At 33.5% G+C, this 15,128-nt stretch overlaps 1 protein-coding gene across 1 annotated transcript in view; it reads right to left on the bottom strand.

The window, feature by feature from the left end:
- The window catches only part of LOC145293101 (dynein axonemal heavy chain 3-like), a 404,365-nt gene that overhangs the window by 264,966 nt on the left and 124,271 nt on the right, over positions 1-15,128 (bottom strand). The window contains exons 24-25 of the mRNA XM_080139477.1: positions 12,173-12,374; positions 4,323-4,529 (exon numbers count right to left, since the gene is read on the bottom strand). Of these exons, the coding sequence (XP_079995603.1) occupies positions 4,323-4,529; positions 12,173-12,374 (409 nt within the window). The remainder of the gene's footprint in view (positions 1-4,322; positions 4,530-12,172; positions 12,375-15,128) is intronic.

Below are 15,128 nucleotides of genomic sequence, written 5' to 3' on the forward strand. Positions count from 1 at the left end.
TGTACATTACGATTCAAACGATAGGGTTAGGGTATGATGAAAAGGGTTTAAACGAGTTAAAATAATGTCAATAGAGCAGAACATATAACCAGTGACTTGGAGTCAGAGTAATTTTCTATTTTCAAACTATCAATGATTTTTTCCCGTTTTGGTGGCGAAATTCAATTGCAGGCATTTAGACAAAAAGATCACGGAAGAAAAACAAAACAAAAAGAAATAAAACATCTTTTAGGCCTGTTTTTCCTTTAGAACACATTTTTCAAAAGAAAAAATACAAAATGACAGAAATTGGTTAAAATGTGCAGACATTTAGAGTATATATATTTTTTTATTATTATTACATTTTAACCCCAAACAAGGCACATTGCTACTTTGGTGTAGGGGGCTACTATCAGGGGCAACAACTACTGGGGCACTATGTTGGGATTTGGGCAGCAAGATGACGGTTCACGTTACACTTGAACTTTCACATGTCAGTACAGTTGGGGAAGTAGGGACTTGGAATGGAATTCCAGAGTCTAGCAGTTCTGGGGAAGAAACTACTGGAGTAGAAAGATCTTTTACATCTAGGGATCTCTACTGTGTGGGGGTGGGATTTAGCTGCCTGTCGGGTTTGTCAAGGGTGTCTACGTCGTGGGGGCACAAGTGTCTGCAGTTCGCCAGAGCATTCACGATTAAAATACTTATAGAACAGGCAGAGGGATGCAACGTTTCGTCGATGGGACAAAGGCTGAAGCTTAGATGCCAGTTCAGGGCCTAGTTTTCTAGCACGGTAGAGAGAGCCTACCTTCTTCGCAGCAGCCCTGGCAATGTTTTCTGTGAACGTTAGGCCAAGCAGTTTGAAAGATGTACTCTCAGATAAAGAGTCACTGGCCATTGTTATTGGTGGCAGAGAATATTTCTTGTAATTATTGAAGGAAACCAGTTTAGTCTTGGCAGCATTGAATGTGACCATCCATTTTTGTCTCCATTCCACTACAGATTGGAGGTCATCCTCTAGTGTTTTTGCCATTTCTTTAGATATGTGTTCATTTGTTTTCCTGTCATGCCTGTTATAGAGTGTGGTGTCATCAGCATATATACCCATGTCAGAGGCAGTTTTGTCAGGGAGGTCATTAATAAATATTAGGAACAATAGAGGTCCAAGGATAGACCCCTGAGGCACTCCTGCATTTATATCATATTGTTTAGATGTACGACCGTCGAGGACAACCTGGATTTTTCTCTTATCTAAGAAGGATTTAATTATGTTAAGTATTCTTCCAGTGATACCATATGATCTAATTTTCCTGAGGAGACCTTCATGCCATACCCTGTCAAAAGCCTTAGATAAATCTAGAGCTACCGCTCTGCCCTCCCCCGCTTTGTCCTGTGAATGGTATATACGTTCAGAGATTACAGTCAGGATGTCTGCTGTGGAACAGGCTTGTCTAAATCCATATTGTTTGTCAGTCAAAAGTTTAGCATCTGTAAGGTGACGGACTAGAGCATGGTTAATTATGGTTTCTAATATTTTGGCAAAAAGTGGGAGGAGGCTAATGGGGCGATAATTTGATGGGTCAGTTCTTTCGCCAGAATTCTTGAATACTGGTACCACAGAAGCAGTTTTTCAACAGCCCGAAAAGCAACATGTGCTTCAATTGCTGTTTTGAACCATTCAGTGGTCTCATTTGCACACTGTTCAGCAGGAAGAGAAAAAATATTTCCCCATGGGGCATCTTTGATAAGATCTCTGACGGCTTCCCAGTCAGCCTTTTTAAAATATCTCGTTGTTTTGAGCACTAGCTCTTCAGTTTTGGGTCGAGAGTTTAGGGCGATTTCGACCATTATCACTGCATGATCAGCGTTCCCGAGTGGGCTGTCAGCATTTGTTATACAATAATCAGGAACTGTAGTCAGGAACAGATCTAGAAGTGATGCGTGTTCAGGGAAACAGGTTGGAAACGTAACCATTTGTGATAAGGAGTGAGATATAGCGAAACTATGTGTTGTGCTGCCCGCTGCATCTGTGTAAGTAGAGAATCCAAGCCAGTTTTTGTGGTGGACATTAAAGTCACGAAATACATGTACTTGTGCGCTAGTGTCGAGGGAGAGTGCTGTGTCTATTCTGTCAGAGATTTTGTTTATTATGGTGCAGTCCTGGGTCGAGGGAGAGCGGTATAGAAAATAAATATATGTGTGTGTGTGTCTGTGTGTGTGTGTATGTATATATATATATATATATATATATATATATATATATATATATACCTCTTAACATTTAGCTCCATCTTTGCATCTTAATACTGTATTTTTAACCATAGTTCAAACTATCTTTCTAATCTAAATTAATAGAAAATAATCAGTGCTACCCATGTTGATACATAATTACATTTTTGTACTTTATTATAAGAGGGACTTATCCTTTTTTCAGAAGCCAGAAAAACATTATTTAAGTAAGATACTTAATATCTGTATATTATATCTGCTTGTATGAATGATAAATATGTCATTAATAAATATCTACTTAAAAGGCATAACTATCTATATTTTATATCTTTATTTGATGTTACACCAATACGTCTCTGAGATGGGTATATTTGCTGATAACACTATACTCTATAACAGACTCGGAGGGAAAACAAATGAACACATATCTAAGGAAATGGCTAAAATCTCCAGCCTGTAGTGGAATGGGGCCAAAACTGGATGGTAACGTTCAATGCCGCCTAGACTAAGCTTATTTCTTTTAATAATTATACTAAACCTTGTGGACCACTGATTTCTATTGCTAATGACACTACCTGAAAGTGTTTCCCTTAACATTCATAGACAATATGAATCGGAACAAATACATTGAGGTAATCACCTAGACTTTTGTGAAGAAGATGAGCTCTCTCTACTGTGCTAGAAGATTACTCACACCTAAGTCTATCCTGTATCTCTACAAAGCTACAATTCGCCCATGCATGGAATATTTTTGTCACATCTGGCCTAGTGCATCTGCCACTAGTCTCTCGATCTTAGATAAGGTTAAAAAAAAAGTGTCACCAATGTAATAGGTCCTATAGTGTCGGGCAAACTACAACCTCTTTCCTATCACTAAAATGTGGCATCCCTAGGACTTTTTTACAAGTATTTTAATGGAAGGTTCTCAGACGAACTTAAAGCACTAGTATCCCCTCGACATAAATACTCCAACAAACCCGACAAGCAGCAAAATCTCACCCCTACACTGTCGAGATCCCAAGATGCAGTAAAGCCTTCTACTCAAATAGCTTCTTCCCTCAAAATGCTAGACCTTGGTCCCAAATAGTAGACTCTTATGACTTAGTGACACTGTGCCTTGTTTTAGATGAAAATTAAGTTAAAAAATAAAATTAATTTTTAATTATAAGACAAACCTATCAGCATAAAAAATCTCTGTCGGATTAAGAGGAGCAAAAATAGAATAAGTTAAAAGGATGAGTAGTTAAACTACATAGGAACTTTATGACATTATCAAGTCACTAATCATAATAATTCTGTGACTCTTCTACATTGATAATGTAATAAAGTTTCGATATGACTTTATTCTTTATACTTTTAACTTATTCCGTATAATATATATATATATATATATATATATATATATATATATATATATATATATATATATATATTATTCAAGCATGTCAGATTGAACACGATTGAGTTTTTTTTTCGATTTTGTTGGATAACTTTTCGATTCGCCGAGCGGTCTTTTTATTTTGGCTGGCATGTTGCATATTATGGCGACCAGTTGTTGTTGTTGGTCGGTCATATTTTTCTCATGCGTTTTCTATCGGTACATTTGATCATCGTTAGGAGTGGTTGTTGTTGTTGTCATTGTTTTCTTTATGGAGGCTTGGTGTATTCATAGTTCTATTTGTATTTTTAATTTTATATTGTTTATAAAGGTGGGTGCAGGATGGGTAGAGTGAATTATTTTTAATTTTGATTTTCTTATTTGATATTTTATTTATTTAGTTATTCGGAAACAATTGGAAAAAAAAAATTCAGTCGTATTCAATCTGTCATGCTTGAATAATGACATATACAAATATGTGTGTGTGTGTGTGTGTGTGTGTGTGTGTGTGCGTGTGTGTCTGCTTGCAAAAACCAAAACCACAAGGAGAAAGATAACATCATATTTGTATTTTTTCGAATATTACAATTGTCTCGACATCAACCAGACAATTTTAAATTTTGTCATTTTAAATTTTTTCTAATGTGTGTGTGTGTGTGTGTGTGTGTGTGTGTGTGTGTGTGTGTGTGTGTATTGAACTGTATCGAAAAACCAAAAGGTAAAATTGAAGACTTACTTTGAGACCATTTTGTCTTGACATAGCTTCCGTAACTTCTGTCGTCCAATAGATACTGCTAACACAGATGACAACCTGTCCTGGCCAATTGAGAACCCAGTCCCTTCGAGCCGTTTCTTTATAAGCTTGTACAGCCTCTGATATCACATGACGAATGCTGCTAATCATTGCTTCTTGCACTTGTAGCAGCCATTTTTCAACCATTCCCTACCAAGATTCGAACAAAACACACATATTAGCTTTCAGGTCCATACTAATTGGATATTTAATTCCAATAAAAAAAGGCACATATTAACAAAACCATGAAATATAAAACTGCTCTTTTATCTTCAAGAATTCATTTTATAATATTTGGATTATTTGAATGTGCTTATCATAAGTGTTATTCTTGGTCGATGTAACCTTTTATTTTCTTCAGGTGGATCTTGTTGAACATAGGAATCTTCATGGAATTTCTAACAATTTAATCCATCAGCCATATCCGAGTAGAAACCTTTATCATCATTTTATAACCGAAGTCGAAACGATGGAGTTCAGCAAACTCTGTCATCTTTTCATATGGTTTTTAATGTGTGCACACACCACCACTACACACATTGGGAAGCAGGAGGACTAACCTGACCTTCTACCTGCATACAGCACGTTGGTAGCCCCAAGCTGTCACCGAGCTGGTACTGGCCATGCTCAGTGTTGCTTAACTTCAATGATCTGACGAGAACTGGTGTGTTAACTTGATTGTGCCGTAATCTTAAGTAAACTGGCTGTTAGTTTAATAAGAGTTCTACCCAGTACACTGCTGACGGAATGAGAGCATATTACCCCGGCGGATTAAATAAAGAGTTCTGTTGAAAATTCCGTGCAGATTCCCGAGTTTGAGAGGAAGTGTATTTGTTTGAATACATGATCGAGATTCAACGTTTTATAAGTTAAAACATTCAAGTGGAAGTGATCAATTGAGACACATTTTCTTCCAAGGAATATTATTGCTGGAGAGACCACCATGGAAAAGAATTTCTGTACCAGTGAGAAAAGAAAATGACTGCCTGTATGCCAACGCATCCCTAAATACAATTTCTTTTTCATGCATAGCTCATCCTTATAGTGCATGTGTAGCCCCCCTCTCTCTCTCTCTCTCTCTCTCTCTCTATATATATATATATATATATATATATATATATATATATATTACAATCGAAAAATGCGAGCATGAAAAGTAATATGGTTAAGCTTAAACATGGAAAAGTAAAGGACTAGTTGTTAAAACTGGAAAACAAAAGGACAATATATTCTAGTAAAAAAATATAATAAATTTATAACTTAAAATATTGCAGAATTAAGAATTGATTATATAATGTGATAAATTGAATTTTAAAAAAAATCCTAATGTTGCAATATTTTAAGTTATAAATTTATTATATTTTTTACTAGAATATTTTGTCATTTTCTTTTCCAGTTTTAACAACTAGTCCTTTACTTTTCCATGTTTAAGCTTAACCATATTACTTTAATGCTCGCATTTTTCGATTGTAATCCATGATTTTTCCAGGCTTCCAATAAATTCACTTGTTCTTTGTTTAATTTCAGTCTTATTATTTTGCCTCCATAAACACATATGTAATAACAATGTATGGCACTTGTCTGCTTTCAATAAAATCTCCTCAATTATCTCCCTTTAATGCTTTCATTCTCACTTTTCGAATTAGTAACAACAGTAGTCACTGAAGCGACGTGGTTGCTATGGAAACCAGTCATGAAAAGCATCGCTCATCTCCTTACATAATTTTACGATTTTGAACATCAGAAAATTCATCATAACTTTTGTTTTACTGACAAAAAGTGATAAAAAATTTTTCACAATATAGCTGAGAATGTGATATATAAATTGTAGTAATTGTTTGAAATTTGGTTGAAAAATAAGTGAGTGGTGAAGTTTTAAAGCAGTTCTAAATGATTAAAACTGCCACTTAACCATATATTAAAATACTACCCTGTTTGAATTATATATATATATATATATATATATATATATATATATATATATATATATATATATATATTAGATTGGTGCAAAAATAATGTCATTTTAGTTCAAAGTAAAAAAAAAACGACATTATTTTTTCACCAATCTAATATATATATATATATATATATATATATATACTAGCAGGTAACCCGGCGTTGCCCAATCGTAAAATATGCATACATATATTCTGATTAATACAGAAATTGAGACATGTGCATGCAAGTATTATGTTTTTTTCTAAACAGTTCATTTCTTGCAAGTAATAAAAATAAAAATACTCGAGCTGAGATCGAAACTAAAACATAAAGACTGTGTGTCATTCATTATGCCAGTTTGACACGATATTTGTTTTCAAACCTACTTATTTTTAACATAAGGAATCTGTCATGTGAAAGATTCATGAATATGCATTCATGAAATAGTTGACAAACGGATAAAAATCCGATAACCCCCGCCCCCCCATACCAATGTTCAATTTTGACCTCTTAGCAGTTCTGAAAATCGATTAAAAAGTTTTCCACGTGTCTGAATACCCTATATATCAAATTTCAAATCTGTAGATAAAAAATTCGTTGAGTATATATAGGTTGAGTAGTGTCTTCACACACACACACATTCTCACTTTATATATATATATATATATATATATATATATATATATATATATATATATATATATATATATATATATATATTAATCAGTTCATATGTGTGTCACGTTAGTACAGTGATAACATCACCAGCTATGAATGCCACAGTTTTGCTTTCGGTTTCGATTCTAGCTGATGGCACCCAACTAATTTTTTTTTTTTTTTTTTACTTGTGAAATCATGACTATAATAATATATACGAAATCTGAACAAATTAAGATATCATATTTAAGCGTATTTTACGACCGGGCAAAACCAGGCACTCCCCACTCACCTGCTAATAATAAATGATCACTTTTTATACCTACAGCCACTGATGTTTAATACTTTCGTAATCATCATTTGCAAGGAGCATTACCTCTAGGCCACTACCAACCACCCAGGGAATTAAGGGAAATATAATCTTCATAAAACAAAATGTTATTAAGATGATCTATATTTATCAAGCAACCAGAAATGGTAATCTTGCACAAAGCCAAGCCCACTACCTTTTTTATTTCCCAGACAGTGCTCACCATAAAGAAATTACTTCTTAAAGAGACCAAATGATTATAAATTATAAACAATCATTCTTCATTCACAGACACTAGTGTTTCATACTTTTGCAATCATCAGTGCAGGAAGTGGCGATTGTCGCTGGTCAAAGGATTCAAACCTTGTCATAAAGCCTTGACTCCATTTGCAGCGAATGTTACCTCTAGGCCACCTTCAACTGCCCCGAATCTTTCTCTCTATATATATCAATCTCTCTGTCTCTCTCTCTTTCTTTCTCTCTCTCTCTCTCTCTCTCTCTCTCTCTCTCTCTCTCTCTCTCTCACACACACACACACACACACGCACACGCACGCACACACGCACAGAGGAACATATGTGTTGCGTCAACAGGCAATTATTAGATATCTTTTTCTTTGGGATGTGATGATATGGCGATAGTTGAACGTCATCTACAAACTTCTTCGGAAGATAAAAGAATGGGAAATTTTTATGGCCGGATCGTTGATCTTGAAATTCTTCATGGTGTTATTAGATCATTGTTAATTGCAATTACTTAAACAACTTCGAAACGATTTTAAACAAGATATTTTATTCATTATAAAAATTTTGGTTGCAGAATACATGGATGGATAACACCGGCTGAACTGAGTAGCATGGATTATGCAATCTCTAACTACTCCTCTTCTGAGTCGGCACTCTTTGATTCCAGTGACAAGACAACTGGAAACAATGCTACAATAAGCGTGGAGCACATACAGCACCTGATATTCCCAATTGGTCACCCATTTTAATACTGACCAAGCTCAATGCTACTTAACCCATAGTCTAATAGGGACCGGTGTGTCGACGTGATTATGCCAGAGACCCCAGCATAGAGAGACAGAGCTGGATAGTTGATGTTAAAAATTTATGCATTTTATTGCTCGATTTTATTCTTCTATTTTCAAAATGATTTTTTGAATAGTTGCATTGATACGATGTTTTGCTACTCAAACTTGATTGAGTTTTTCTCTAAAAAATGTTTTTTAAGCAAATGATAAAAAATTTCTTTGTTTGCAATTTTTTTTAATATTTTAAATTTATGCGAACCAGGAATTTGTTTGTTTTATTTTAATAATTTGTTTTCTCTTTCTGATAAAAATAACTTATCTTTGAAAATCCATGGATTAAGTTTGTTTTTTTTTTATTCTTAGCATGAACACTTTATTTAATAAATTTTATAATTTTATTTTCCTCATTTCAATATTAATGCTCTATCTAAAATCTTGAGCATCCTTTTATGATAAAATATTTATCTTTATATTATTCAGTATCTCTACTATTATATAAAAAGAACTTTGTCTGTGTATGTGTGTGAGTTCGTTTCCTATGGACTCGAAAACGGCTGACCGATTTTGATAAAATTTCACACAAAGGTACATCATGAACCTGACAGTGTTCTTAGATAAGTTTTATATCCGAATGTCTTCAATAAGTATCGATAGTCGAAATAATCTGATGAAAGAAGGAACAGGCAGTTTTGACCAAAGTTAACATCTTACACAGCCTAACATCAAAAGTGCATTTGAGAAGGATTACTACACAAGCGGAAATGCTCCGCATATAAAATCAACAGTAGTTTTTTTTTTTTAATATGATAGGGGCATGTTCGAAAGGAATGTTTCTGTTTAAAGTACGATTGCACCATGATACTTGACTTTTTATTTTAAAGTTAAAGTTATAAGTTAAAAGCCGACTTTTTTATTTTAAAATTATTAAAACGGACTTTTTAATATACTCAGTCGTGACTATGCGAGCGACTTCATGATGGTTAACTAATTTGCATATTTTTTAAAAAACGAGCATCATTAATAAATTATTCAAAGTTTATGGTTTCTTATTAGATGATTGGCTTCATTTCATTATTATGCTGAATTATATTTATGCATAGTTTCTACATTCTGCATAATAGTGTAGAATTTAGGGTGAAAACGTTCTAGTACATTTACATTTTTTTATATGTATATTTATTTATATCTATATATCTATAAAATTGAGGGTTTTTTTTCTCGCTCTGACATTGATATTAAACTCCTACTTTTCTATTTAAAAATTATTAAAACAAACTTTTTAATATACTCAGTCATGGATATACGAACGACCACAGCAAGGTTGACTAATTTGCACATTCTAGTGAAAAACAAGTGTTAATTAATTATTCATTTTTTTATGATTTCATATCAGATGATTGGTTTCATTTTACTATTATGCTGAATTCTATTTATGCATAGTTTCTACATTCTGCATAATTGCGAAGAATTTAAGATGAAAACGTTCTCTATTGACTGACGTTAATCATGGCACCCTGCATTGATGATTCCCGAAAAGATGACACACTAGTGTCTGTAGGTATTTAATAATTATTATAGTAAATAATTATATATATATATATATATATATATATATATATATATATATAGTAATTAAGCTACACTGAATATTCTGCGTTTCATCCAACTATAGGATTCGTCAGGCTTATGCGCGAATTGTGTGGTTGCCTCTTGCTTTTATATATGTTGAGGATTTCTAGTTGGCCAATCAGCTTTCTAGTATCCACCGCGCCCCTTCCTATTAGCCAATGGGCATGCATTTTATCAAACAAAGGATCTGTTTTAGAGCTAGGTTAGTGGTTTTAGGTAGACGTTCTCCTTTTTTTTTTTTTTTTTTATACATATACTAACTAGCTCTACCTACGTATTGAGCACTTTTGAAGTAAATACTTTAAGTTTACGCATAAATCTATACTTTCGTATATTAAATTTATGTGAATAAATGAAGTAGTTATATATATATATATATATATATATATATATATAAAAGTGACCTTCTTGGTGTGTGTGCAATAAGTTTCTACCAAACTCCTCTGTCTACTGAGTTGAAATTTGATATATAAGGTATTTGGATCTATAGCACATTTTAGATTTGGTTTTTATCCGGTAAAATAGCTGCTAAGGTGTCAAAATTGATAAAATATATCGACCTTGGTCTGACTTCATTTGACGATACCCATTTTTTTTCTGCGCATATGCTAATTAAAAGTTAAACTATGTTATTTTGTTTTGTTTTTTTTCAGTTTTATTATACATATTATACACTACCAGATAAAGCTGGAGAGCTGTATGTTTTGGTTTTGAGTCTAGCTGATGGCACGCAAGTCATTTTTTTAAACTTTTGAAATCACTACTATATATTAGGTATAATATAATAATCAATACAGAATTGGCTCTATAGTAATAAATACGAAATCTACATGAATTAAAATATAATATTTAAGCGTATTTTATAACCAGCTAACACCAGACGGTCTGCTAGTATGTATATGAAAGTGACATTGTCGGGGTGTATGCAAAACTTCTCTACCAAACTCCTGTTTGATTATTTTGGTAAGGGGGGACCAGAGATTGGAGCTCAGACGAGCACTTGCCATGGAAATAACGATAAAACAAAGACAGGCTCGCAATGTCTCTTCTGTAGGAAAGAGGTTGCAGGGAAGGGAAAAGGGCATCCCCCACTAAGCCCCGAAGTCTATTTTGTACTCTGTCAAGGCAGGATAGGCTGTTTTAGCAGCTCCAGCTCAGATGTGGCAGTAGTACTCCATCGTTGGACGTACCTGGCTTTTATACAGATAGAGAATTGCATCAGTAGTGAGATATCTTCTGGAGCGGTAGAAGGATCCCACCATTTTCCCAGCGACCTGGGCAACAGACTTGATGTACGTGTTCCATTTCAGATCAGGAGTAAAGGTCAAACCCAGAAGCTTGTCAAATCATGGAGTCTTCCCAAGATGAGAGCCATCCACTTCAATTGATGCCAGATGGGGACCAGAGCGTTGATGATGTAAAGATAGGAGCTTGGTTGTAGATGCACTAAAAGTAACCAGCCACCTCTTCCACCACTGTACCATGCGCTCAAGATCAGAGGAGAGAGAATCTAGTGAATTAATGTGCCCCCAGATACCAACTACGACTCGGCACGCCTAACCTTTCCAAATGGTCACCCATCTGGTACTTAACTTTGGTGATCTGGAGAAAACCACTGTGTCAACGTGATTGTGCTGTATATATATATATATATATATATATATATATATATATATATATATATATATATATATATATAGCAAAAAGGGTAATTAGTAAAACCTGAAGAGAGTGTTCAATATTATTGCAGAGCAAATATGGGTTTTATTTTTTATTACCGTTTTATCTGTTCAGTTACATATGTTTTGGTTGCCGGACCATATTTACGATCTAGAAGCCTTGTTAGACCTTACAGAAAACCTGTAAGGTCTGACGAGGCTGCTGGATCGTAAATATGGTCTGGTAATCGAAACATATGTAACAGAACAGATAAAACGGTAATAAAAAATAAAACGTATACACACACACACACATATATATATATATATATATATATATATATATATATATATATATATATGTATATATATATATATATATATATATATATATATATATATATATATATAAATATATATAAATTCAATTATAGGTATTAAATAAAGAACTTTAGAACGAAATAATGGCACAATATAATTCTCCAGACTAATTTCAAATTTCAGTTTTAAATTTTCATTTAAAACTGAAAAACATCAAGGAAAAACAGAAAGAAAATGTATTTACTTTGGCTTTTTGAGGATGTATTTCTGTTACGAATGGAACCATTTCTTTTTCAACAGAAACCATTCCTTTAATTGCAAGTTGATCAGTAAACTGCAACGTGCTGATTCCTTCGAAGCATTTCTTCAGATGCGGTTGCACTCGTAATGGGTCTTTTGTCTCGGACAGAATTTCAAGCAGTTCATCGTTTGACAAGAAGAAAAATCTAAAACACAAAACAAAATTTCTTTTAATGCTGATATTTGGACTTAGATAAAATGGCTGATAAACGCACTTGGAACTATTTCAAAGATTGATAATGACAAATTCATAGGATATGAGATTTTTGCGACAAATCACCCTGATGAAGCATAGGTAGCTTTCAACAAAAGCGGATTTGTTCTCACTTCAAACTTCATGTGTGTGTGTGTGTGTGTGTGTGTGTGTGTGTGTGTGTGTGTGTGTGTGTGTGTGTATATGTATGTGTGTGTGTTCTTTATATATATATATATATATATATATATATATATATATATATATATATTTTAAAAGAACACATTTAAAGCCCATAAATTATAATTTACAAGAATTTATTGTTCAACAGGATACTCAAAAGAAATATTAAGACTTCCTTAATCCGTAGAGTTTCAAAGAATGCGTTCTTTTTATCAGAGGAGTGATAGGAGTGATTTTAACAAATAATTATTATAGCGAATCTATGAATTTCCTGATACTGGCATTATTGAAACTAATGCAGAAAAGAAATGAAAAATAAAAAATACAAATGAAAGGATACGCAGTGGTTAGGTTATATATATATATATATATATATATATATATATATATAGAGAGAGAGAGAGAGAGATAGATAGATAGATAGATAGATAGATAGAGGTATATATATATATATATATATATATATACATATATATATGTATATATATATATATATAGAGAGAGAGAGAGAGTGAGAGAGAGAGAGAGAGAGAGAGATAAATAGATAGAGGTATATATATATATATATATATATATATATATATATATATATATATATATATATAAAAGATTGTTTGAATTTTTGTGAATTTTATTTTATTAGCGATTAATTTCTTAATTTCGCTCCCTGAGCGATTTCTCTTATTGTAACAAAGGAGTTATTTGCCCTTTGTTTACATTTTTCTTCGCCCAAATCTTAGGATGTTTTTGTTTACTTTTTATTATTTAAATATTTATTATTAATTAATAATTACTACGTGCATAAAAGTAAGTCATTTTACTTACTTCATGTGCGTAGTAATTATTAATTAATAATTAATATTTTATATATATATATTAATTATTAATTAATAATTAATATTTTATATATATATATATATATATATATATATATATATTTAAATAAGGGAGTAGTCACCAACAATGTGTATTTTTTAACATTATTTTATTATTCCACCTCCAGAAATGTAGTATATGCACTAAGATGCACAACATGCAACAAATCCTACATAGGCGCCACCAAAAATTTCAGCAATAGAGGGGCCTTACATAAGAGCAACATCAAAATTGCAGATAACAGACACCTCTATGTTTCAAAACACGTACACACATGTAGTGGAAACAGCTTCAAAATAATGCCAATCTTCCAAACAGACAATTATTTTTATTTACTTACACAGGAAAAAAACTTCATCACCAGATTCACTCCTGAACTGAACAGAACCTAATACCATCACACAAAAACATGAAATGCAAGGTACACTCGCATGCACACCCATACACATACACATATACACACCCACACATAAATCAGAACCGACACATTAAAACACACACGTGCGCGCATACAACCACACACAGACTAACACCCCTATCTCTAATATAACACACTGAACAATACCAACCCTACTTAACCTCGAAACCAATAACACTAGGAGACACCTAGAACCATAGTATAATATCTGTTCGAACACCTCGCTCCCTCCTCAGTCAGTGGAGGAGAACCCCCTCATGACTGAAACAACTATCATCCCTTCTATCATCCCCCTCCCATACCTATACCCCCCCAATGCCCCCCTCTGGGGAACAAAATCTTCCCCACACTAGGAACCGATCCTGGGTCTGGCCATACCCACATGGGGAGACAAATAAATAGAAACATTAAAAAATCCCCTATTTTAAATACACCCCTCTTTCTAAACAAACATAATATAAGAACTACCCGAAAAGACTAAAACGAAAAATCACAATACTAAAATCCAAGAATCCAAAAAATAAATATCAAAATAGAATGAAAGCACCCCTACCCTTATTTCAGAAGAGCCAGTCCCTCCCTCCCCACACATACACATTAGTAACGATCTCGGACCACAGCCGCCTTCCTAAGGAAGCAAATAACCCCAAAATACTATAAAACAATATACACATTCCCAAACCAATAAAAGCAAACACACACACGCACACACACGCGCGCGCGCACACACACACACACACACACACACACACACACACACACACACACACACACACACACACACACCCTACCCCACCCTAAAGGAAAAGAAAAAAACATTAGCAGAAAGAGATAGCGACTACAGCCAGGTCAACGTCTCCCTGGACAAGCCCAATAAAAGAGCAATAAAAATTGAGCATACCAATGAATAATAAACACTTACAAGCCTCCACCCCTTGGAAAAACTTAAAATTAACTACGAAAATCGCCATTTTTACATCTCCAACACATTTGAAAATAATTTCTGACGAGGACGCATCACAGACCGTCTGAAACGCGCGTAGAAACGATTTCAATGACTTAAAAACATTATTACGATGATTCAAACATAATTCTCAATGAAAAACCAAGACACGGAATAATAAAATAATGTTAAAAAGTACACATTGTTGGTGACTACTCCCTTATTTAAATATACATCTTTCTTTCGTTGGAATTTCCTAACCCATTTTATATATATATATATATATA

Source organism: Euprymna scolopes, chromosome 14 (assembly GCF_053919585.1).
Source record: "Euprymna scolopes isolate OS-2025 chromosome 14, ASM5391958v1, whole genome shotgun sequence".
In the NCBI taxonomy this organism is placed as follows: Eukaryota; Metazoa; Mollusca; class Cephalopoda; order Sepiida; family Sepiolidae; genus Euprymna; species Euprymna scolopes.